General features: G+C 35.9%; 1 protein-coding gene across 1 annotated transcript in view; it reads left to right on the forward strand.

Moving 5' to 3' along the window:
- Positions 1–6660: 6660 nt before the first annotated feature.
- VGLL4 (vestigial like family member 4) overlaps positions 6661–26491 on the forward strand; it is a 79841-nt gene continuing 60010 nt past the window's right edge. The window contains exon 1 of the mRNA XM_085302448.1: positions 6661–6737. Within this exon, the coding sequence (XP_085158574.1) occupies positions 6674–6737 (64 nt within the window). The 5' untranslated portion in view covers positions 6661–6673. The remainder of the gene's footprint in view (positions 6738–26491) is intronic.

Consider the following 26491-nt stretch of genomic DNA (forward strand, 5'->3'; position numbering starts at 1 on the left):
TTTGTTGGTCTTTATTTGTATTAGCTCTCTACCTACTTTTGAGGATATTTCTAATCTAGTTTGATCTGTGTCAGTCCCTTGCATCTATTTTTTTTCTGGTTGATACACCAGTTACAATCGTGTTGTGATCAGGTTCTGTTTATGAGAATTATTTTAAGTGATAAATAAAACACTGGTTTGGTCTGTTAGATTCTTGATAGATAGAACTTGAGTGTGGCTATAATGCGCACCTCTGTTGTTGGTTGTTGATTTGCCTGGGATTTTTTTGAAGCTATACTGAGATAGTTGTTGCTGAATTGCTTGTGCCTCCAGTGTGTGCGGCAGGGAATGGGGACAGGGTGTTTGGGTATAGTGTTGTCTGTTGCTAACGGTCTTTACCTCTGCTCAGGCATGCTCGATGACAGGAAAGCTGTCTCGTAGCCTTTACACCCACCTTGCAGTGGAAACTAGTCCAGTTCTATAAGCAGGGAGCATCCAGAAGTGGTGCTGAAAGTGGTATAACTGACAGTCTAGCCTATTTAAAATTGTGGCTACTAACTGAAAGATAATAGAAAATAGTAGATACCGACCTTTGTGGCAGGTTACTGAATGCCTTGTAAGGCATTAGRAACTTTTTGTTTAAATATGCGTAATTTTGATGACTAACACAATTTGGAGACACTGAGAAGGTTGGTATATTTGTTTTCAGCTATATCTGAAAGTTTCCTACTGTAAAAAGTAGTTTCTGTTCACTTCTCTTTATTATTGTTAGATGTTGCGTGATTGCAAATTSTCACAGTGAGCTAAGATAATAGGCCAAAGGAATCATCACAATACCATTTTTACAGGTATTTATTCAGCATCTTGGCTTTTTGCCTCGTTTCTTTTATATCCAGAAAGTGAACAGGCAAATATTAAAACAGAAATAATGATCTTATAAAACTACAAGGTACAACAACTTTAAACTTTTGTTATGTATTTATAATTTTATGTTTTCTTGATACACAGATCTCACACTTGATGCACAAACRTTAAAAAAAAATCTAATCTGACCATGTCTTTGTATCTGCAAGATGGTTCAGTCCATCATATCTACACATATATTTAACCTTTAGTTTCTTATGTTTGTTACTTTGAATTCAAGTAAAGTTGTTAAACTTCACTTTTGGGGGAAAGGGGATGTTACCTTCTTAAAGGAGATTTGTTATATATTTATAATTTTATGTTCTCTTGATACACAAAAGTTTAAAGTTGTTGTACCTTGTAGTTTTATAAGATCATTATTTCTGTTTTAATATTTGCCTGTTCACTTTCTGGATATAAAAGAAACGAGGCAAAAAGCCAAGATGCTGAATAAATACCTGTAAAAATGGTATTGTGATGATTCCTTTGGCYTATTATCTTAGCTCACYGTGACAATTTTACTGTCATAAGTGCAGAAAGATGATAGATGGTAATCACAATCTAAACTGAGAATTTACAATTAGCAATTGGTGTGGGCACCTCAACTTGGGRTTTATATGTTCGTGAATAGAAGCTCTGAAGTAGGTGCAGTTGAAGAAATTTAAATGTGTCATGGCTTTTGGTGAGGTATTTTGAACACAATGTGAGCATCTTTCTCCTTCACAAATATGCTTTACTGTATCCCATCTTAAAAAATAAAAGATGTTGACTTAGTTTGCATCAAACTGTTGCTTTATCTTGCTTTTTTCTGTAGACTCACTGACTGTTCTGATTATTTATGTCTGGATTTCCTCTTCAGTTTAGTTTTCTGTCATTGAAATCAACTGAGATGCCTCTCTTTTTCCTGTGACTTCTGATTGTGGCTAGAAAGTACTTTACTTACCTTCCCAGATGTCTGCTGCTTTTGACTTATTTGACCATGCTCTTTAATTTTGTTTTCCGTGTACTTTATCTACCTTACTTCACTTGCCTCCTCCCCTGATTGTGCCTTGAGTTTTCTTACTGTTCTTGCCTCACTGTCTGTTGTTGTTGTAAAGAGCTTTGTTACTGATCTGCTTCTCTCCTCCTTCCAACCTCTTTCTCTAATTTTTCCACAGATATGAACTAAAGTACTAGACTTCTCTCTACATTATCTAAAATTTCAGCCTTTCTCTCTGGCGTTGTGTGAACGAACATCTAGTTCATATTCAGCAGGTTTAAAAGAGACCTCTTATTAGTGTCTCTTCTCAGACCTTTCTAACTAACTTGTTTGCAATGGCAGTTGACAGTGCTGCTATCCTGTAACCTGTAGTCCAGCTATCCCTGTGACTGATGTCTTCTTAAGTCCTCATGTCCAGACTGTGTCTGAATCCTTGATACTCTTTTCTGCATAGCGTCTGTTTTGTATGAGTGTTTTGTTCTTATTATGCCTGTCATCTCGTAACTTGGTTACTTTTGGTCGTTGGTTAAGATCCCGTCTAGACAAAAGTTCTCATAGCTCCACCCAGAATGCTGCCACAAACATAATCTCTCATATTTTTCTTTGCTTTCTGTTCCTTCACGATTTCCTTTTTGTTCATTCAACTATAATGTTCCTGTCTTTATTTCAAGTCTTTTCTGGCATACCCCCACTGTGAATAATAACTTCTGTGGGTTTGAATGAATGTCTCATTGTCCAGTCCGTAGATAGTCTCTGGTTCCAGTGCCTCTACTGCCTGTTTACTTAAGTTTCAAATAAGCAACTTTAGGATGCTTATTTAGGATTGTTCCCTGCATGCTTTCCTTGATCCTTGAAAGGTACTTCTGTAAAAATCCATGCAACAACTTTATTGTTAATTTTCAAAAGCTTTAATTTCTCTAATACTGTCATCTTCAAAAATGTTAATGTTAGGTGCTGCTAAACAGAGAARACTCAATATGTGCATGGCATTTGTAAAAGCCTACAAAGGAGAAAGAAAGAGTGCTGTTTCATTATACTAATGGGTGTTAAGTCCTTCAAATGCAGATTTTGTGTAAAGAACTTGCTAGTGGATCAGTGTCATTGCTATGTTTAGTAACTATTTTTGTCGTTCARATGCTATATATCTTAAATGTGATTTTACATTCTGTATCTTAATACTGTTGTTATCTTTCAGAAATTTTCCCTGCTACTCTGCAGATGACATGACAGAATAGGGGAATGCTGARTGGAAACAGTAGCTCTGATAAACTGACCAGGGAAGATATTGAACTAATGTTAGAAATTATGGTAGATAAAAATATTAAATACTTCTTAAATGTTATAAAGGTGCYTTTGGCTTATGTTTCTTTACATCTGACAGTGAAGTGTAATAAGTAAGGGACTGTTACCATAGTGTTTAAGTCAGATTTATCCAGAGGAAGTTAAGTGTGTGTACTTAATATTTTGCTACCCATTTGTTTTCCCTTTTGAGGTCTGGAGGTAGAGTAATCTTGCATATAGGCTAAAGTAGTGTGTTTTTAACAGGATGCTTTCTTTCCTGATGAAAGTCCAATTTTGGGGTAGATCATTACCTTCAGTACAGACAGGTTTCTGTGTCCCACACAGTCTTAACTGGCTTTTATCAGAAACCTGTTTGGTAGACTAATAACCAAATAAAGCCCTGGAAATTGAACTATTCTTTCATTTCTGAGACAAGATTCCTTTTGAGAATGATCAGGCTGTCAGGCCTTTGGAGGGTATTGTGGAGCAGCTGTAGTAGTTGCTGTCCTTGCAGACAGGTAATTGGGCTTTTAAGCTTTGAAGCATCTAAGCAGAGATTCCTTCTCTCATTTTCATGGGTGTTTTTTATTTCTTTTCTACTGTTATCCCTGACTTGGTAGTATAATTTGGGAATGGAAGGATATTTCATATCATTTGCAAAACATCCTGAAAATTTGTAGCTTCTTGAAGGTAATTTTCATAACTGCAAATGCCTGCAGCATGTTTGAAAAAGAATCCCAGCACATGTGAAATTGCACCCTGGAATCCTCAGATCTCTGCATTAGCAGCATTCCCTTCAAAGACGCTCTTGACTGACCACAGCATTCTTCATAAGACATTAACTCTTAGAGAAACACTTCTGTAGCTCTTGCATAGTGTAAACGTTAAGAATTTRAGAATATGCGGCTAAGAATATAACCACAAAATTATATATAGGCCAKTTTTACTGAAGTTGTTTTTAAAAGTGTCTGATTTCCTGAATAGAGTTAAGACTTGATTCCTGTTTCCTTCTCTCAATGTAGACTTCTGTCATCGGCTAATTCTCTTACTAGGAGCATGTTCCGGAAAGAAATTGAGCATCTGCTGCTCCCATTATTTGTAAACTACTGAAAAACTTAACACAGCAGTTTGTGTTCAATAAAAGACAGATCATAATATCCTTTGTATTATTCTGGAGGAAGAGAGCTTTTATGAAGAGCTGATCAAAAATCTGTGTGTCTCTTTCTTTGAAATACAACATGAAGCTGATTAGTGCTAAATCTGATGCTTAAAAGCATCAGTTTGGTGTAGTTGCATTATCTGATCAGACATATCCTAATCTTTTTTCCATGTGGATTTTGACTCTGTTAGAGGAACTTSTGGAAGAGAGTTAATAATGAACAGTCTGGAGAGAAATAAGTGGTGCTATTTTAAACTTCAGAAAAATAAATAAATARAAAAAAACAGGAAAGAATCAAACATTAAGGCCTAAGGGATCAAAGTGGAAGGATGAAGGCTTCTCAAGTGAACACCATTTGCTTTGGCTCGGAAGAGAGAGTGGCTGAGTATGATATAAAGGCACATTTATTGAAGACTTACTAAAGTAAGAATTTAAGATCTCATTTTCTAAAACCTCTACCCTGTCAACTTTTTTATTTAAAGATGGAGTAAACTTTTTTTTATTAGCTTTAAAGAAATACTGTTCTTTAGCAAAAGCTGATCTTGACAGGGAGGGAAAATGCATTTCTTTATCCTGAAACTACTATAGTTAGGTATTTTAAGTATATCTCTTCTTGTGTAGTCCTATGGAAACAAGATTAGATTTAATTCCTTATCAAAAATATATTTGGAAGCTTTCCAAATGTATTTTTTTWAAAAAACTTCCTTCTGTTTTAAATTCTTTGGTTAAAGTCTTTGACTTTAYTTAGAAAAGGGAGGGAGGATAGTAAGGTTTATTATTTATAGTGCAAAGTCCAGGAAATTGTTTCCCAAACATGTGCATGTTGTTAAGTCTATATACATGTGTTTGAGATTTCTGTAGTTACCACTATTTTTTTTTTTTTTAAGTCATGCTGGAAAGCAAATTTAGGAAAAAAAACCCTTACGTTTCTCATGACAGAATAGCATACTGATTTGGGGGAGAGGCAAATTGTTAACAGTCTTGGATTTTTCTCTCTTTCTTTCTCCATTWGTTTACTTAGCAGTTCTGCTTATACTATTGCCTACTTACATAAAAGCAGACAAAAGAAGTTGGCCTTTTAACAGAATGYCTTGATAATGTGTTATTCTCCTCTTCCTTACTTTAACTTTCCTATCTTTTTCTGTTGGAACTTGTTATTTTTTGAAGCCACTTACGTGAAACATTGACAGGTTATAGGCTGTTTTTTKGGGGGGGGTGGGGAGTGGAGAATGACTGTTGCTTAGTATTTTTCCAATGTAACGATGTACATTGTTGTGTGAGGGGGGTTAATTTTTCTTCTATGGGAATTACATGATACAGGGGGGAAAAAAGAAGGAAAAGCAGCTACTAAGGTGTAATTATAGAAGTTGAGGTTTTCTCTGTGTTGTTATATAGATGCACTCACAGTGTTCATCTGTACATTCATGAGCAAGAATGTGTCTTCATAGTTTCTAAGCTTTGGATGATTCCACTTAGGGCATAGGAGAGTACTGAGTATAAGTTTATTGAATATTATGGAACTAAAGCAACCTTTACTGATGTAGGTAATCAAGCCATCTATCTTTTCCACTTCAGGTGAGTTGCATACTTAAATATTGTAGAATCATAGATCGATAAGGTTGGAAGGGACCTCTGGAGATCATCTAGTCCAACCCCCAGCAAGGACAGACCCCCCCACACACCTTTGCTGAAGCCCGGGCTTGAACCAGGGATCTTCAGTCTAACACTTTCCCAGCTGAGCTAAACAGTAGACACCTCTGTCTGAAATAGCTGTTGATTGGGATGGAAGGAAGGCATGTCAGAGGGAAAAAAACTTAAAGTATAGCAGATAAGTTGTTGCAAAGTACAGGAGCAGTGGTGGTCATCAGCTTCAGTGAGGTGCTTGAGAACTGGTCTTTTATTTTGAATGAAGACTAAGTAGGAAAGCTAATACTGATGTTTCTTTGTTTTTGATAACAGAGAATTTATTAAAAACAAGTCATTGATATGACATGAAGAGAACAGCAGAAGTCTGGATTTTTTATTCTTTTCCCTGTTATTCTGTTGTTGTTTATTACTTTGTTCTATAAAACCTGATGTGTGCRTACTGGAACAAGTAGCATACAATGTAGTGTGCTGTGGTAATGATTCAGTGAGTTTACTCTTTGAAAAGAATAGAGGGAGAGATTACCAAAGAAAACAAAGTTTTCTCTAATACTGAAATACTTCAGTGCAAAAGAAGATAGCCTGTATAAAGAAAGATGATTTTGTAGTGGTTGTAGGTAAGATGGCAGCATATTTAGGATTTGTAATTTAATGACCAAATAACTGTACTATTGTAACTTTGTACAATTCAAGACTTTGACTCTGAATTTTCTAGGATCCAGTGAGGAATGGAGACTCCATTGGATGTTTTGTCGAGAGCAGCATCTCTAGTACATGCTGATGACGAGAAACGTAAGTCTGAAATGTAAATCTCTGCTGGATCCAGATGCTTTTTTTTTTTTGCAATGTATAGCAGAGTAGACACTGGCTTTATTGACCTTTGCAGCTTACTGAATCTAAGACATGTAGAAAAATGTTTTCCGAAGTCCTTAAAAGAGCTTTCTCCGGAGGTGCAAAAGCTATATGTTGCATTTAAATTGTTTGGTATACAAGAGAGAATCATTCTTGCTATTTTTAAAGTGTACCTAGCAATCCAAATAAAGGTATCTTTCTTTTCCTAATGATGCAAATGCATCATTAATAGACAAAAAACAATTGTAATGGAGCTCCTGTCAGACTCGAAGATCTGAGAACTTAAACACTCCCAAGTAATACCAGTTAGAACTGTTCCCTCCTAAAAACACAGAAATGGGCCTGCGTAGAAGGATTACGAAGATTCATTTTCAATGTATAAAAACTAAAAGGTAGATTATATCATTACTAATGAGCATTTCATTTTGCTTTCACTGTTACGAAAAGATGCATATGGGGTGTTGACATTGTAAAAGGTATCAGCTGCAACTGTAGAGTGTCATATTGTCAATCATTTGGGTAGTATTTCTGCTTTTAAGATTTCTAGCAAATATCTAAGATGGGATAACTGATACAGGGAATGTATGGACCTCAACCATCAGCCTGAACAGATGCTAACTAGAAAAAAATGGTATTGTGGATTTTAAACTGCTTTCATATATAGCTTCTGTGCATAAAATTGCCTTTTAAGATGGATGAAACTTTTTTTAGTGTTTAGTTGTTCTTCTAGTAGATAAGCTTTTTTTTTGAAAGGTCAAGGCTTTGTATTTTGAATAAAAAAATTGATTTGTTGCTGCTGCTAATCAACTTCTTAAAGTAATTGAAATAGTAAGCAGACACTGTATATTTGGAGAACAAATCGCAGAATTTTTGTGCACATTCAAATGGTAAAGACAACTGTAGCTCAGTGTCTGAGAAGTTTGAAAAACTAAGATTTCATATTCTGATAAGCTCTTCTATATAAATGGCTTTTTGCTTTATAAAGGATGTTGATTTTGCTGTTTTTTCATGTTTACCTTCTGGATAAGAACTAACCTTTACTGATCCCATTATAGTGGGATGATTTAGTTAATTACTACAGTTATTGACTCTAACTGACAAAATGAACAGTGCTGAAAGTACCAAAGAAACTATTTTAACTATGATTTTGGCCTGGGGAATTTCTCTTCTAAACTAACTTGCACATCTGTAGAAGGGGAAAATTTTTAGACTGTTTCCTTTTTTTGTGTGTGTTGTGTGTGTGTATATATATATATATATATGTATATAAAAATATAAATATGTATTTATTATACAGTATATAGTTATATTTATAAACTATATGTTTATTACACACTAAAATATATACACACAAATACATAAATACATATATGTAAGTGTGTGTGTATATATATATATATTTGTGTGTGTATGTGTTTTAATGTTCTCAATTTTCTTTAGTTTTAAATGCATCTGTTTTGGTTGACTACTGCCCAAGACTCTAGTTTGACTTTGATTTTGAGATCCACGGCATAGGAACACTGGGCTGGATTTAGAGAATCCAGAAGAAATCTAATTCACTGCAATTTACCTGTGAGGAAGTAGATGCGTATCTGGTTGTCATTTACATTCCTTTAGTCTTAGTGCTTAATTAGATTTATGCTACTCTGAAGCTTATAACTTGTGCTGTTTCTGAATTTGTCCTGTTGTTGTTGTATACTTGTGCATCAAGAGAGCTAAAATATAATAATAATAATAATAAAAAGCTGCTAAAAGGAAGTTATAAGTAGTCCTGAATAATAACTGAACTAGTGCTCTCTTGTGCCACGACTTAGCTTTCGTGGAAACAGCATCAGTCAGACTTCGTTCAGTATTGTTGAACGGGTGATGGCAGGTTGAAGTTGGTTTTAATCCTGAGTTTAGCAGTTATGCCTGGCATAATGCTCTTGGAGTTTTCACAGTGGTGCTTCTCTGTATCCCCTATTGCTCTTCTCTGCTGACTAGAATCCTGCATAGTGTTTCTAATTCCAGGTATGACCTGATGTGCAGCTTTTTTTTTTTTCTTTCTTTCTTCTGGCACTCTCTCCCCCGTCCCCCCCCGTCCCCAGTAAGATTATTTTTAGATATTTGGTGTCTGAACAAGCCACTGATTTTTATTTCGGTGATGTTTCTTTTATTTAGGTAATATAKCCAGATAATTTTATTGTTGATTAACTAGAAAAAAACATTTCAACATGTTCTTTGTCATTAATAATGATATCACATGAAGTTTCCAACTTGCTAAGTTTTGAATAGAGATTTCAGATTCATTAAGTTTGTGAAATATTTTTGCCTTAGATGATATTTTTATTTTTCTTCTGGAATATAAATCTATGTAACAGATAAATCCGGATGTCCTTCGTGCCTTTTGCACTTGAAATTTTGTCTTGCTTTTGAATGGGGAGTGAAGGAAATGCAGCCATATACTATACTGACAGGAAAATACTATCAAGTAACTAGTGGSTAGATTCCAATGAGGCAATAATACTGCTTCTAAAAATAATGCAGTTTACTTCAGATATTCTAATCTGAGCTATATGCTCTGTAAGAGTGGAATACAACTGATTTGTCACTTTTTAAAGATCGTTTTAAGCATTAAGATACCACCCATTTAAACTATAATCACTCAGAATTATTCCTTTTCAAAGTTCTTTACAATTGAATTTTTTATAAGAGGGGTGAATGCAGTCTTAACCTTTTTTTTCTGCTGTCTAATTCATTTTGAGGAAAGAAATATGTGTATAATATTAACGTAGTATTTTTGAAATGAGATACATAAGATACAAAACTAGTTGAAATTGGTGGTCTCTTATTCATACCTATCAATAATTTTTGCTGCTACTTTCTTAAATGTATTAGTAGTATTTGTGTGTGAGTTCTTGATCCTCTGACAGATATATTAAATTACAAACTTTTGCACCTTGATAGGCTTTAATCTCATCCTAGGTCCAAACTCAAACTCATTCTGTGAATTAGCAACATTCAAGTGCACTTACTGAATCCAAGCAGYGTAATACAAGTTTCTGATAAGAGTGGGGTTTATTTCCTGAAGCTGATAGGGATTTCATTTTATTCTTACTTGTCTAAATATATTTTGAGAAGGAACATTGTCATTATTTATAAACTTGATTCTTTCTGACATCAAGAATCTTACTTCTATAGAGCAGTCACTGTAGAGCCAAGTAACGTAGAAGAATGTTAATGTATATGCAAATTACATTCTGTTTAAAACATATCTCTTAAACTTACCAATATTTAAGCATATTATGATGTATGACTATTTAGATTTCCCAGRATTACTATTGGTTTGTTGATTTCTTTAAGCAAACTTGAACCTGACCATTTTTTTCTTTTTTTCTGTTGCGCCAATGTCAATAAGGTGATAGGTTCGCCTTCAGTGATGTTTGCGCTATGCATTATTTTCAATTACACTTTTTTTTGTGTGTGAACTATGCTGGCAGTTATTTCAACAACTGCCAGTTTAAATCATTCTACACTTGTTATCAGGTTTGTTTATGAAACTCATTTGGTTAACTACTGTGTTAAGAAAATGATTAATCATGGAAAACAAGTGATTACAATAATTTTGCATTTATAACTATTACCACTTTGATATAAACTTTAGTTTTTAGGTCTTAGTGTAATGGATTAGTAAGTTTTTAAAAAATTAACCAAATAAAGATACATAGACATTCCTTTCGAGGTACTAAAAGAGGACAAAGTCACTTTCTAGTGGAATTCACTGTTTATCCCTTATCCAAACTGGGTCTTTCATTTCCATAGGGACAAAACGCACCCTCATGTCATCAGCTGGTCATCTTGCAGGCTTGTCACTAATGGGCCCCTYGCCTGCTGCGAGGGGAGAGGCTGTGGGAGGTCTGTGCTGGATATGAGCAGCCATTCTGTGCCGGAGTAGGTAATGTGCAACTATACCATCTCTAAGTTGCCTCTGTAAAGTTTTACTGTTCTTTTCTGTATTGCACAATTGTGCTTTATATGAAGTGAGCATCTGTGAAGCATGTGGTATACATACTGTCTTTCTAACGATGCTGTAGCTGGATTGTGGGTACTCAGTTTTTGCAAATCAGATACTTTACAATGAGATGCTTCATGCTAGTCATTATTCTTATGTGCCTCCTCTTTCCCTACTGTATTCTTTCTGGGGCTGTTCTCATTTCTTATATGTTGAAGATTCAAGTTATCTATTTTAAAAAAATCGCAGTTTAAGCTGGTAAAATTTCAGTAAAGACAAAGAATTACTGAAGGTACAGTTCTTCCTTCCATGATTGTGATGTGCAGCCAATGTTCAAATATTAGGGAATATTTTCATTCTGTACTTATCCTGTGCTGATTTTATAGTAACACTTAACTTACATTCCTCTCCAATATGGAAGTCTACTTGTTTCAGAATGTAGGAGTATTTAAGAATATGGGAATGAATGAGAAAAGCCACATTGTTTCTTACTTTCTCAGGATAATTTAGTGAAAAGCCTGTCTGGCAATGGAAGATAATGTACTTCCACAAGAAAATGAAAGGTTTGAAAACAGTCTAGGTAAAGCATTGCATTGTAAAAAAATCCGTACTTGATTTATATTTTGAGAAACTATGAAAGAGGACTACATAAAAAAAAGAACGGGGGTGGGGGGTAGGAGGAAGGTTATCTTAGATCAAACTGTGCTCSTTGTGTGTATGCTGGAGCTACATGTGTCATCTTTGTGTAACGGAAGCCACACTTCTTGCTTGTGAAGACTGTTGTTCTTTGCCGACAGTTCCTTTCATGTGGCTCGGTTTAATCCRCTTCTAATAATTAAGCTAGACCCAACAGCAGTATTTCTAGTACAGAAGAGTTATTGTGCTTTAAAATCCATGCCCTAATCCTTTTTGCAATAAATGTCTTGTATAGACAAGCCCTATAAATCATTTCTTGCTGTTCTTCATGTCAATTAGGAGAGTGAATTTTGTGCTGGCTATCATCTCTTGTATGGGTAATTAATAAATATGCAGCAATTGGTTGTTTTGGATAGCTGATCCTAAGAAAAAAGGTATTACACTCAGATTATAGATTGAATTGAGAACCATTTATTGATTTATTTTTTAACACTGTTGAAGATGTCTGTAAGCTGCTTATTTTTAAATACAAAACAGTGTATGCGTGTGGTAGAATGAGACTTGAAAGTGGTTACTAGTACTGAAGATATAAACAATAATTTATTTCTAGCATCACCAGCCTTTGTCACCTGCACTACTGTTTGCTCTGTAAATTTCTGGCAGAGCAGGGGCAGTGAGCCTCTGGCAGGCTTTCTGGCAGCATCTGCTGAGGTTGAATTAGGTTCTTCCACCCTACTGTGTGAGCACTTTTAAACCAACACTGAAAACATTTAAGATCCTGAAAGCTTTGTGGCTGAATCAAAGTATGAATTTCATGGAATATGCTATATGAATGAAATTAGCACAGAGATAGTATTAAAGATCAATTTTGTTTAGGATTTTTGTCTTTTTTTTTTGTTGTTTAAGGAATTTCATCTGCTTGAAAAACAGTAATGGCATTTTTACAGAGKAGTAGAACAGCAGCATTATGTCACAGTCTATTTTCTATTTAAAAGTTCATCGTATTCCTGGTAGAATTGGTGGGAATAACATATTTGCAGTAAGGATGATAAATATTTTACAGCATTGTATTTCTTAATACAAAATAAAAAAAAAATTCTGATAGTGCGTGCTCTTGTAATGCAACTTGTCTTTTAAATTTTAATTTGCAAATGCAAGTGCAAAGTAGTAAATTGCTACTTTGTAGTAATTGCAGTTTAACACATCACCACTTTTATGTTTTTGTTTTCATGTCTTTGCCATTTTTTTGCAGTATGTGCTACAACAGTGTTCAGAATATTAATGTATCTGTACAGCATTAAGTATTACAGATAACATGGGGAAAGGTAGTCTCTGTTCTGAAGGCAGATAGGGGGCTGCTTTTGATGAAACAGAGTCAGAGGCAGAGATGGAAACTCACATCTCTTGGTACCCAGTCTTAGTGCCTCAATCACGCTGGTGCTGTAACTTTTTTTGAACCCTGAGCTCTATTGATGAGCAAAGCAATCTGAAAAAATGTTCTGGAAAAATGTGTCACCATGAGCAGCATGACAGCTGAAATGGAATTCAGTGGAGAGGTGGTACTGCTCCTCCTTTTCTTGTCGCTTTCARAATATTCAGCAAACTAATTGGTCATTTTTTTTTACATTAACTTGTAGCTGGACCACTGAATGAAATTGTTCTTGGGCAAAATGTCCTTAAGAAACTCTTTGCTTGAGTGTGTCATGCTAGTTGCTGTTCCTTTATCTGGGCAAGCTGTCAGTCACCACAGGTAGCACTAAGATTCCATCGCCTTTAGATGCCAATTGAACCAATGTCTTGTTTTTTTCCAGTTTAGGATGGCTATGTCACCCCTTTCTTGAGAATGAGGACAATAAAAATCTTCCTCATAATAAAAATGTTGTATTTGAGGTTTCTGCCAAAAACAACTTGCTTCATGTGGCTTTCAGGACCAGCAAATGAAGCAGTTGTCTTTGATCTTMTGACCTAGTACTTGCTCTGTGAGACAGTACTTGCTGAAATCTTCCTTAACTAGGTTGAGAGCAAAGTAACCATGTTAATGAAGATATTTTTTGCATTCTATAAATAAATTTCACAGTATTTTGTATTGTTCTTCAGTGCTTTTTAAATCAAGATTTGTCAATGTTTGTTAGATTTTCTTTTTTTCTCCCTATTAACCAACCCGGCGTAGTCTTTCATTTTGAACTTGATTTCTGCTCCCAAGAGTTTTTCTCTTACTGAGAGAGGAGGGAAGAGAATGCTTCATGATCATTTCTGATACGAAAATAAGTGAACTCTCCTGATCTTTTGCCCTTTGCTTTTCAAAAACCTTTAGCGATTTGTAGGTTTGTATTACTTGTAATAAGTGAATTCTACAAATAATATACAGAATGTATTTTATTATTTTCATAGAGTAGCCTTCTGTAAATGTAAGAAATAATTAATMATTTTTAGAATTTTCTTGAAAATAGGAGTGTTAAATGGGATAACTGATTCTTTTCAAAATGTATTCTTTCTTCCAGAAAGTTTCACCCTTCTTTACGCAAGTTTATTGTAACAAGGAAATAAAGAACAAGTAGAGTTATGTTTTCAACTTGTTAAATAGGCTGGAAAATGGGGCAGTTGTCTGCTTGGCGCCTACATGTATTTTAATAGCAGTAGAACCATTAGCATAGTCAGTGGAGTGATGGTAATGCTTTCAGGAACAAAAGTGTCTAAACATTTTTCAAATTAATTAAAAAAAAAATATTTGCGAGAGGTTCAACTGCCTCCGGTTTGTAAACATGCTGTGGCATCCTTCAGCATACCAGATGTTTCTACCTAAGCTGCACTAGCTCAGAAACCAGGCTGCTGATGGTTCTCAACCAATGTCATCCAGACAATATGGCTTTTCTTTTTGAGTCCCTTTTAGCTAATTTGTGATAAAATATTTGCCATGATTGGTGGTATTACCTTCAAGTAARTTATGTTTACTGAAACTCTATCTCTTTAAACACTGCTTGGCACAGGGAGGGGAAGGAATCTTCTTACTAGAATGGAATTTGTCATCAGGTATCAACCATTGCTGAAAATTGCAGCTGACTGAATACCRTATTGTTAAGCCTGATAGCGCATACTCGAACATATGGAACTTGTCAATACACATTCCCCTAAATGGTTGCAGTTTCTGAAACACTATGCTTGGAACTTTGCCCTCAGTGTTGTCCATTTTGCAATAATATTTTTTTATACCTTGCATTTTGAAACAAATACATGGAAATTATTTAGTCTTTACTTGAGTTTGCCTGTTTCTGGCAGGAGTTGGAAATTACACGAACTGCCTTTTCTCTAGCTAGACAAAATATACTAAGATGAAATAATCTGGCCATTCTTGAGATAGTGAATATTATTTGCTTTATTTTGCTAAAACCAAGAAAGTGTCCTCCTTAATTAGAAACACTTTAGACTGACTTATGAAATGCAGAATGCTTTTTCGGGATGTTTCTTCCACGTCTTTAATAGCATAGAGAATCAAAGCAAGCTCAGAAATCTTGGCATCACACATTAAAAGTTAGTGTTCTCATTTTTGGCAGAATTAGCAAGAGGAAAGGGAAAAGAAGCTAAAGTATGTCAAAAATGCATCAGATCTGGTATATTTTATTGTTTATAATTGTACTTATTTACTTGTTTTTATAATTTATTATTGCAACATTTTATTTGTGTGTCTGGAAATGTTAGGAACTGAGTGCTTTACAGCTTCCTTGTTGCCTCTTGCCAGTAGGCACGCGCTCCCTCCCGTTGTTCAGATTCTATCCACCAGATGCGCGTAGGTTCMGGAGTGACTGCCGTTCATTTTCCAGATTACAAAGCAAGGTTTTTGGGGAAAGAAAATGTCTTTAAACATACAATCACTGTATTGCACCAAAGRCCGTGTTAAAATTGAGATGGTCCTATACAATCTTGACTCTTTTTTTTTTTAATACAGTCTTCAGAGAAATGATTACAGAATATCTACATTTCTGTTGGAAAAAAAAGTACACAAATTTTCTGTTCATGACCATCTGTTTAGTGTTTTCTTTCCTTTTGTTAGGAACCCAGACTTTATTTATGGTATGCCATTCAAATTCTGACCTGAAGGAGGGACCTGAACATAGGTTTTCCAGTGYAAGATAAGTGTGCTAATTAATAGCTAAAGTCTTAATGAAATAAAAGAAGGATACTGTCAACTCCCTCTCTCTGTTTTACTAACTCAGCCCTTTTGGTCTGTTGTAAAAATGCAATGCTTTGTTTCATGCTGAAGAGAACAAATTTCTCTCCCAATAAACAAACACTTTTTTTTTYYTTTTTTTTAACTTTTGTATAAGATTTTAAATTTTTCCTTCCTTCRCTGTTGAATCAAAAATCAGTATAATCTTAGGTACAAATTTGCTATGGAACAGTGAACAGTGTCAGTATAGAAACTTCTGGTATCCCTTAGCCAAAAAGAATTGCTCCCGATTTTGTAAATTGTGAAGGTGAAAAAGGTGGAGCCTGCTGGTTTTCAGTTTTTTTTCACTTCTGTGTGGATTTTAAACTAAGTAACACATTTATGAAAAGACCTTAAAGAACCCTAAATTCTATTACACAGTTAATTTTTTTCCATCTGCTACAACAATAATGTATTAGGTGATAATGCTTCGATAGCACTGGAATTAAATTTGGTTTAATGTTGGAATTTAATTTTAGAATTAGGTTTAGATGTGTTTATTGTTTTGTTAGTGATAGAAATTGTGAACAGTAGTTGGACAGAAGTAGTGTTTTGTGTGTTCTTGTGCTGTTGTTTTAACACTCATGCACTAGGTTTTATTTTCCTGAAACTGTCACAATAGCAAGTAGTTGCTTTTGTTTTCCGGGTCATGCCCATGTTGCTCGTTTGGCTCACGTGAGAACAGCTGTATATTGCAGATGTAACCTTACTACTGTAAATCTCTGGCCTTTAGTTGCTTTCTTTAGAGACAGGATATTTGGCTTGTAATAGCAGAAGAGCTACAGTTCATCTTCTAGGTTTTGTATACTGGCATGTTCCACCAGGACTCCCAGGTCGTCCTCTGCAGAGCTGCTTCCCAGCAGGTCATCCTCTAGCTTGTCCTGCTGTCTGGGGTTATTCCTCCCTAGGTGCAGGACTTTGGACTTTGCTGTGTTGGACTTCGTGAGGTTCCTCTCTTCCCATCTCTGCAGCCTGTTGAGGTCCCTCTGAATGGCGRCACAGCCTCTGGGGGATCAGCCACTCCTCCCAGTTTTGTATCATCAGCAAACTTGCTGAGGGTTTGCTCTGTCCCATCATCCATGTCACTGATGAATAAGTGACTACCTCCACGACTGGAGCTAGTATTGATACGTGGTGGACACCTTTAGCTACAGGTCTGCAATCTGCACCACTGATGACAACCGTCTGAGCTCTGCCTCAGAAGACCAAAGGAAAAAAAAGAGCTTTATAAACTCTCAGCAGAAAACTGTTAGCTTCCAAAATTGGAAACATTTGTATCATAACGTGTTCTCAGGGAAATTGTGATGTGCCTCTCTGGAATAGGTCTGTTTTACCAGACCAGCACAGTTATTCATCTTGGGACTAGCAGAGGTCTACTAAGTGTTTCAAAGAGTAGAGTGGTGTTTTTGTTTTTGTTTTTTTTTTCTTTTCTGAACCATGGACAGTTACTTGTTGGCTTACACCTGGAACATGTCAGTTTAGCCTGCCATAAATGTGATGGAATGTGATATGGATGTTAAATCTTCATTGGGATATCAAGCTGCACATAACTGCTTATTGATGTTAAATGTGAATATTTGGCAATATGTGGCCTTGGCCTTGGTTTGTTATCTGTCTGTTACCTTCTTTCAAGTTGTAAACTKCTTATGATCAGGATTTTTATTACTGTTTTATTACTTTCGGTTTAGTTGTGTCAAAAATTTGTTTTTGCCAGATAGTTCAAAATTTAATTAGCATAAATCCAGAATACATACATAAAAGCTTACTTCACTGACAGTAGAATTTTGGACTGCAAAATGCTTAAAAACAAAGATATAGCGGGAAACAGTTACACACCTGTATTTTTTTTTTTTTTTTTTTTAAAGAGCAAGGGTTTGTTATTTATAATGACCAGTATCAGCTTTTACATGGTTCCTATTTGTCTGTGTGGAAGTGTGATAGTCAAATATGCATATGCATTCAGATTGAAAGTGTGAAGAAAACAATGGCTGAGTTCTCATATGTAGGGACCACTGGCAGCTTTTTTAAAAATAGAATTAGTGCAAATACTGAAAAATGAGTGAATATTGATTAAATGGCTTATTACAGTCTTAATCGTGAGGGATATGTCTAGTAGCATATGTATATAATAAMCAAAATGCTATCTTGGGATCCCAARCTGGACACTAGCTAAGCTGCTGATAACCCCGTGTCCTGGCAACTATAGAAGGCAGCCACATGTTGAAAGTTGCAGGCATTTTGATAATTTTTGCATAATTCTTCACATGAGGTGTACACATGTGAGAGAACTGCATTCGCTCTTAATCCCTGCAGCGATTGTTTTATGCCCTGCAGAACACAAATATAAGTTCTGGTATTTGTGATAAGCATATAAAGTCTTTTTTCAGAATTAGTTCTCTGCACCCTCTATGGTCATCTAATTTTGTTTTTATCTGCTATTGGGAAGGTAGTATTTTGTGGTGATTCTTTGTTCTGTGTGTAAGGGTAGTAGATTGCAGGTAGAAAATGAGTGTACAAGTTGTTATTGACATTAAGTTGCAAGGTGCTGGGGTAAACTATTTGGTAAAGTGTTCAGTGTGAATTGGAGTCCTTGTGTTTTTTGTATTTCTATGGCTGGGAGGAAATCTGCTTAATTGTTATGTAATTGAGATTATTTTAATTCCAAGAAATTATACTGAAATTAGTTGGATTTATGTATTGATGCTTTTAAAATGTCCAGTTATATCCAATAATTAATAACATTTCAGTCTTATTTAATTTCATTTTTTGGGGCTCTTTTTTAAAATAGAAACAAGGTAAAGACACTTTCAGTTCAAAAGTATTGCTAAAACAGTGATTTATATCATCAGAAGGTTTGTGTCATCAGCTTTAACTGAAAAATACCACAATTTGATGTTTGCTCTTTTAAAGGTATATTACTATCAGTGAAGGCAAGATGTGATGAGAAATGTTGTAAAATGGGGCTGGAGGAATAGTATGATGGGCTGCCCTGTGTTAGCATGTTCTTAGCAAAGTCTCTTCACAGTGGTGAAAATTTTGGAGGGGCTGCTGTAGCCTGTAGTTCATAAGAGTTTAGGCAARTAAATATTTCTATGAACCAAAATACCCAGGCCATTCTGAAGTATATGTTGAAGAAGAACTGGAAAAGCATAGGGAGTTCTTGTTGAGAATTTAGCTGGAGGTTGTGACAGAAAACTAAAAGTAACTGACAACTTCACAACTCTTCAAGGATCTCTTCTTAAAGCCCATTACAGTCATAGTTTGACTGAAAAGGATATTTTTCAGACTATAGGATTTGGTTTTGTCACTGTATTGTGAAGGAGGCTCTGAATCTGTTCCCATTTAAATCAGTGGCAGAAGTCTGACTTTACTGGTGCAATGTTAGACAAACATGAGCACGAATTTTAGTAAAAAATTAGCACAATGCAAAATGCTAACTGTTCTAACTGTTCTGGTTTCCTCCAAGTTTCTGATATTCATTGACTCTGTTTTCCTTGCTTTGTAGATTGTCAGTCCATAGATAATTTTGATCTGCTGGATCATTGTATTTAAGAATCATCACAGTTTTCTTGAAGTCATTTTATACTGTGTGTAATGAACAAATAACTAGAATGTTGAGTCTCATTCCTAACTTAGTTTTTTTCTGCATGATCAGAAATTAACTGAAGTGTAATCACACTTTCAACAAATGTGTCTGAGTGGCCAAGGGATAGGCTAAACTTCAAATGACTGTTAGTCACCATTTATTAGGTAGATCGGTATGTTTTTTCATAAAAGGTATTTCAGAATTTAAAAAAAAAGCTCCTTTACTAAAGAGGTTATGGATGATATTCAGTGTGCTGTGTGCTGTGTTGCTGATGCAAGCAGTGCTGAGCAGAGCGCTTCCCTTGCGGGGCTCTGGTTTCTGCTGGTGCTGAGGATGTCTGTTGGGGAGGATTGGCTGGTCTGCTCTGTCCCGCCTCAGTGGAATAGTGGGTCGTGCCTCCCAGCTCCTCCTGATTTGCTGCTGGTGCAAGAATCACTTGCACAGGGATGGGGTAGGCTCTTTCACCCACGTAGGTGAAAGCTACTTGATTTCTATTTAGCTGCTTGCCTCCCACTGACTTTCGAAGATGTTACTGGGTAGTTGGATGCAGCTTGCTCTCTGAGACCAAAGTGGCACTTTTGCTGAGCTTGTTACTTTTCCCGACTCCTTTCCGCTAAGCACTTTGAGTCCTGTAAGACAGGATTCTCCACAACGTTCCAAAGAATCAGAAATTATTTATTTAAACAGTCAGGTTTTGGTGTCACATCCCCTCTGCTTGTTCTCAGTTTCAGGTTGTGTTCAGAAGTTATATCAACTTTATTTGAAAACGAATGTGAAGAAACAACTTAGTGGAACTGGTGCAGACCCTTCCAAGGACAAAACAGTGTCAGATCACTGTTAATGTGTATAATGCAAGCTATACCAATATACAACCATTGGCTCTTGTCCTCTAGGCGTTTGTACCAGTTCAACTAAATCAGATTAAAAATAAACAATTCAGTTGGAATAGTAGGGGGGGTGTACATGTGAGTGTGTGAAGAAAATTTAATGTTTGTATTAGATTTTGTATGTGTTTATATCTGTTGGGAAGCCTCACTGTCATCTACTGACTGACATTTTCCAGTTAGAGCTGTTTATCAGGAATCGCCATCTTACTGAGTTTATGGCAAGCAATATTAAGCAAGTTTGTGCACTAACATCCAAAGATTCAGAACTTACTTTGAATATATGTTATGAAACATGGTTCACTGAATTGTGTTACTTCGGATTTTATTGATAGGTTTTTTGTTTTYCTCAAAACCTCACAAATTGTCTGCTATAAAATAAGCTCTGATAGCCCCCAGATAGTGTTCTCGATATTGAGTGTTAATATTATATGATATTAAGCGAGTTAACTCGATTCTGGAGTTAACTGCTGTGCTCTCTGGCTGGGCTAATTGGTGTCTTTGAGATTGTTGTCAGCAGTGTCTGTGCCAAGAAGACAATTTCACCTTCAAGTAAGGAAGAAAAACCTGAATCAAATACATCTGAATTCGTTGATATTTTGAAGTATAGAATGAGCCTGWGTTAGGACAGCTCGTCTGCTAATACAAGCACTCTGTGTTGCTCAAATATTTTACAGTGGGATAGTTCTCTTGTATTAGTCTTGCTGAAGAGATGTTTTCATCAGTGTAGACAGTTCACAAACTTCTGAAGTTACAAGAGCTTTGAGATTTTAATATTTGTGGAGTGTGTGGCAAACTGTGGGAGAAAGTCATGTATGAAAAGAAAGCTATTATGGCCTGTTAATGAATAAGAACGATCTGAGAATAATGACTGCAGTACAAGTAGAGTGTAATTACTAGTTCAGGRAGATTGTACTAAGCTTTGAAAATTCGTGCTCCAGAGATATGTTTCCTTTCAGAGAAAAAATGGAGGGTTATAAAGAATGTAGACAGCTCTTGAGAGATGGATTTTCTTGGTGGCATAGAGTTTAAAAGAAATACAAATTTAGACATTAGTTTTGACAAGGAAAAATGTATTAGTCTTTTATACAGACAGCTCAGTTGGTCTGTAATTTTATACTATTCATGACACTAAGACAATCTTGACGTATCTGCTGAAAAAATCTGAAAAAATCCAAAGCATATTAGCTTTTGAGTTGAGRAGGATTATTGATTTAAGAAAATTCACCAGCCTGGTTTCAGCACCCTGTTTMTATTGTTCTGGCCACGCCATGAAGGCTCCTTTCCCCAAGGAAGCAGAGTGTTTGCAAGGAGAGCTGCGTGGGCACGACTGTGTGACAGAACTATGCTGGTGTGTTACCCTTAGCAGCTGAACCATGCTTATGATAAGCCTCAGTGTGAACTTTGATCATGGGATCATCTGTATTGCAGATTTTTTTATGATGATCAGTCTTGCAAATGCTTGTTCTCATGAAATGTAGTATGAAATTCTGATTAACATATGTGGATATGTAATCCTCATTTTAACTAACTTGCTTATATTTGATCTTGATGGAGTCAAACATATCCCAATTTAAACTTAAAGAAAGAAACTGTGAAAGAAGTCCTTCTGAGGCTAAAGTCCCTCTATGATTTTTCTAGTTAAAGGACCAGGTTACCAGGTTTTGCCCACCCAGATGGGTAAAGCTCTGCAAGAGGAGTCCAAGAGTGTTAAAAGTTAAGCAATTTACCACCTACCCAGGGGCTGTCCACAGCAACATTTACTTCATGCAATGCTAGTMTTGCAAATTTAAGACTTACTGGCAAGATTTAGCTGCCTTCACTCGCTTCTGTGAAACTAGTTGACTTTGCAGAGAGGGTAACTGAAGGCTGCACTTACTGCGAGGTGATTAAATCTTTTCGCTTGTGGTTCCTGGAAGAAGTCTAACTCCACCAGTATTCTTTCTGGGAAGTCTTACTGTTCTGCAGTTACTTCTTAAATGTTTCATTCAGCCTTGATTTGAAAAAGCGGAATACAGACCAGATTCGTATGTTTCCTGATGACTGAATTTGTTTCTTTGTCTTCCTGTAATCAATGCTTAGAGAAAGCATTCCCCGTCTGGAACGAGAACTTGGCACAATTTATATTCCACATCATCCAAAACTAAAAATCTTGCAGAGGTTAGTATGCAGAATGAGWACAGTCTGGAATAAGAAAAGAGAGGTAGGTATTCTGCAAAAAAATACATACTGCCAGGATTCTTGTAATAAAGGTTCTCCACTACCTGGCAGTCTTGTGTCTTTTAAATTCATTGTCAGTAAATTAGCAGGTTGAACAGGTTCTACCTGAGAAGAATGCACAGACCAAGAATTCTTTTATTTTTAATTACTAGACTGGATGAAAGTAAGAAGGTGTGGTCTTTGGCCCAGTGCAGGAGTCAGGAACTGACTAGCTTCTGTGCCTTTAGGTAAATCCCTTCTTGCCTTAATTTCTCCAGCTGTGATATAGCTACGATAGTTGCCACAGGAAGAAACTGAATATGTTCATGTTTGCGAGGTTCCTTGGAAATAGAAGTTGCTATGAACTTAATATATCTAATGCACTGTCAGTATTAAAATGTTAGAAATTCGATCTTTATTAATAAGCTTGTATTTTATAAAAAATGCAGATCACAAGACTTCAGTTTAATTTAGTAGTATTTGTAGTACTTTGTCAAAAGTAACTGAAAAATGCCCTCTCAGGACCTCTAATATTTATATTTCTTCTATTTTGTGTTACGAGGTGCCTAAATATCCGACTTTAGAGAAAGCTTAAGATGGTGAATCTGTCCTGAGTGAGAARATGATATTTACATGATTGAATGCATTTGATGAGTTGGACATTTAGGGGAAAAAATGTATTTTAAGAGTATTATCCATCTACAATGATTTTAAAGTTTTCTGCTCTGCCAAATACAAGCAAGATTGGCCTTCAAAATGGCTCAAAAAAAAATCTTTTTAGTTTTGAGCTTTAGGATTCACTTTGAGGCATAATTTGCAAGATTCTTTGTTTATCCATTAGAATTAAAAGCCTAAAAAATAAAAATACATTATGTATAATTTCCTCAGGTGTCCCTGGGAGAAATGGGGCTCTAAGAAAAAGTATTAAATATTGCAAAGCTTCATAACATCTATGTAGTTGCAACATAAACAACAAGGGAGGAGAGAAAATAGAAATTAAATATAGCAAAGCTATGATGGTGCTGGAGTCAATAGAACAAACTCCTGATGTGCCTGGAGCAGTATATAAGTTTCGTATATCTAACTATGATAACAGACTATATCAAGTAAATGAAATAAGGAGACTCCACTACTGGAAAACTAGAACCTAGCAGTGACCTTGCCTTCTTAAGAAATACATGCAATAGTTGGAAATCATTTGTGTTCTGGGCTCTATTCTACTTCAGTTCAAGTGCTGTGGGTTTGAATTGTTAATTATTCATCCACATATCTTGTGATTTGCATTTCATGTGACTGCAAGTGTGGACAAGAGTGTATGATATCACTGTAGAGAACGGTTTGAGCTGCTTTCTTCAGCTGTAGAGGAGCTCTCTCGCCCTGCCCTAAAGGTTGTTTGGTAAGTTCATGCTGTCAATTAGTTTTGGCAGAGCAACATGCAGGCCAGTGAAAACGTGTTGGGAGTTGAAGTTGGGGCTGATTATGCAGCTGAGCAGAGAGGAAAACTGGAACAGAGTTTGTCCTTGAATAGAGATCGATCTCTCTCTTTTAAAGTTTGCTTCCCCTCCCCTCTTCCAATAGATACAGCTTCACCGTTTAGAAGTTTCAATCCATAACCAAAATCGCTAGAGCAGGAAGGATACAAGGAGACAGTATTGGGGAATAGAGACTGTGTTTACTAGTCTTGTTGCATTTCTGTTTGCATTGCAAATAATTGTCATTGTACTTTGTAGGCTGAAATATATGTGCATAGACATCACAAGGTTTTATTACTTAGTGTGATGTGATAGATACACTCTGACTTACAAGAGGTGCAGTGAATTGTTTCACTAATCCACTAACCCTTTTCCACTACAGCCAGTAGGATTAATGTGATTTGCTTTCTTTGATACAGGAACTTAACATTGCCTGATTGAAGATTTGATTTATGGAGATTTAGGTATCTTAAAAGACGAAAAAAGTAATAATTTACCTTTTTGGATGTTTTAAATAGTTTTAACATAATTTGTTGCTCTTGTACCAAAATAGCATTGTCCAAAATACATTTTAAAATACTTTTGAACTTGATAGGATTGGGAATGATTTAATAGAATATCTACATGAACAAAATCTGAAATAGATAAAATAAAGCATTTTAAAATAGATCATTAAGTTTCTTTAGTTGAGCTGTATGTTGATGTCAGTGKCATACGTGGGGAGCTGCTTCACATCAATTTCGGTTTAGTAATCTATAGTGATGATGGTACAAATAAAAATGAACCTGCTTTCTTTAGAAATAATTCTGGACACACATACATAAATGTATAGATACACATGTGTGTATCTGTACATATGTAGTGTAGATAGCACTTTTTTTTAAGTGACTAGATGCTTCATATAATCCTAATCTTAATTGCTAATATATTTAGTGGATTTTAACTGACTAAGGTGTGGCTTTTCCATGTTAAAAGTCTGGCTAAGATTTTGGGGGTTTTGTTGTTTGTTTTTRTTCTTAATTTTCCTTAAATTGAATTCAAAATGAGTCATCTATTTCCAAAAGCAAGGATAGGATAGGACGTAGTGCATTATTTTGTCCATGTTTAGAAGACAATTCTGATGACCTTCTTTTCTGGAGGGAGGATTTGAAGTTTGATCTTTGTATCTTAGTAGAAAACAGTGTGCTTTCTACTATCCACGTAAAAAAATGTTTAAAATAACCTAACAGGAAACTGAAGGTGTTAGCACTTAAATCTTGCAGAGTTTCTACCTATGCTGAATATCCTGCCTCTGGAGGTGAGCAGCAATGTTGCAGTGGCCGAGGGTGCTGTGGGGGGAGCCTGGAGAGCAGTGGTGGGGAGGGCGCCCTGCAGCTGGGTGTCGGGGAGCAGGGCGGGAAGGCACGGTTTGCGGAGCAGCAGTGAATGTTGGCAAGAGAATATGGGAATTGGGACTGGTTGGGCAAGAGTTTGGGACAAGTAGGTACTAGTAAAAGAGCATTGGAAATGCACATGGGAGCCTGAAACTTGGATAACAGCACTAGCTGCAGGAGGAGAGCGAGATGGGAAGGAGAGGCTAGATAGGAGAAAGAGAGGGGAGCATGATGGGTTGAAAAGGGGATGAGACAGAAAGGGCTGGTAAGCGTTTTGCCCGTGTGGTGTGCACAGAAATATTTCAGCCTCCCCGTTAATCCACATGGGTATTCATGCAGTGGAGAGCGTTGGGGGGTTGTTTGGTTGTCTGTTTTCCCTTTTGGAAAAATCCTATATTATGGTTGCTTAAAAACTGTGTTGAAAAAAARCTTTGAGGATGGCAGTTAAATTCAGCTTCTGTGTTGCAGGTGTGTGTTACAGAGCACTCCTTATCTTACTATCAAACTGCTTTTTACATAAAACTTTAGTCTTATTTAGTAGGATGGATATGCCCTCTGAAAGAACTCCTATTTGGTATTTGATTTTGTTTTTTCCTTCTTGCGTAGTGTATGACCTAAACATTTTTTTTTCTGCCCACTATTCAAACAAAGCTCTACAGGCAGGATTATTGAATTCCTCGTGAGGTTTTTCTATGGTGTTATCACTGTGCTGTGACAAAGCTTCATAAACATTTAATTAATCTTTACAACACCTCTTTGATATGATTCAATTCAATCCTGATTCAGGACCAGAGCCAGCAAATCTTTCTCTACACACAACGAGGTGATGTCCTGTGGGAACATAATAGTCTGAGGAAATCGAAGATTATTTTGCAGCACAACTGCGTCAGTGTGGCAAATCAGAAGGCCATAATTGTGGCATATGTTAACTTTGGAGTGATTTTACAAACATTTTAATGCTCTTTAAGCTTTTTTTCATTAAAAATTATATATAATAGTCTTTGCCATGAGAGCAGCTTGTTAAGACAAGTAATAGAAATAGATTAAAAAAATAAATAAATAAAATCCCAGTTCAGGCCTTCTGACTTTTTATAGTATTTTTATAGTATATACTTTTATATGTATTGTATTTTGTAATCTTTTTACTACTTCTTCCTTTTAAAACAAAACAAAGGAAAATAACACAGCTAAGAATACTAGCAAAACCAGGCTTGGTCCTGGTATGAGCACTTCAGTGCCATCTGACTGGCAGAGGAACTGTGGTAGGGCCCCTTGCGCTCACTGGAAAGGCAGAACCACACTTGCCTCGAGAGGTTACCAAAACAGAGACAAACTTAGTTATGCTAAGG

This window comes from Rhea americana, unplaced genomic scaffold (assembly GCF_003343005.1).
Source record: "Rhea americana isolate MKP2758 unplaced genomic scaffold, rheAme1 scaffold_19, whole genome shotgun sequence".
In the NCBI taxonomy this organism is placed as follows: Eukaryota; Metazoa; Chordata; class Aves; order Rheiformes; family Rheidae; genus Rhea; species Rhea americana.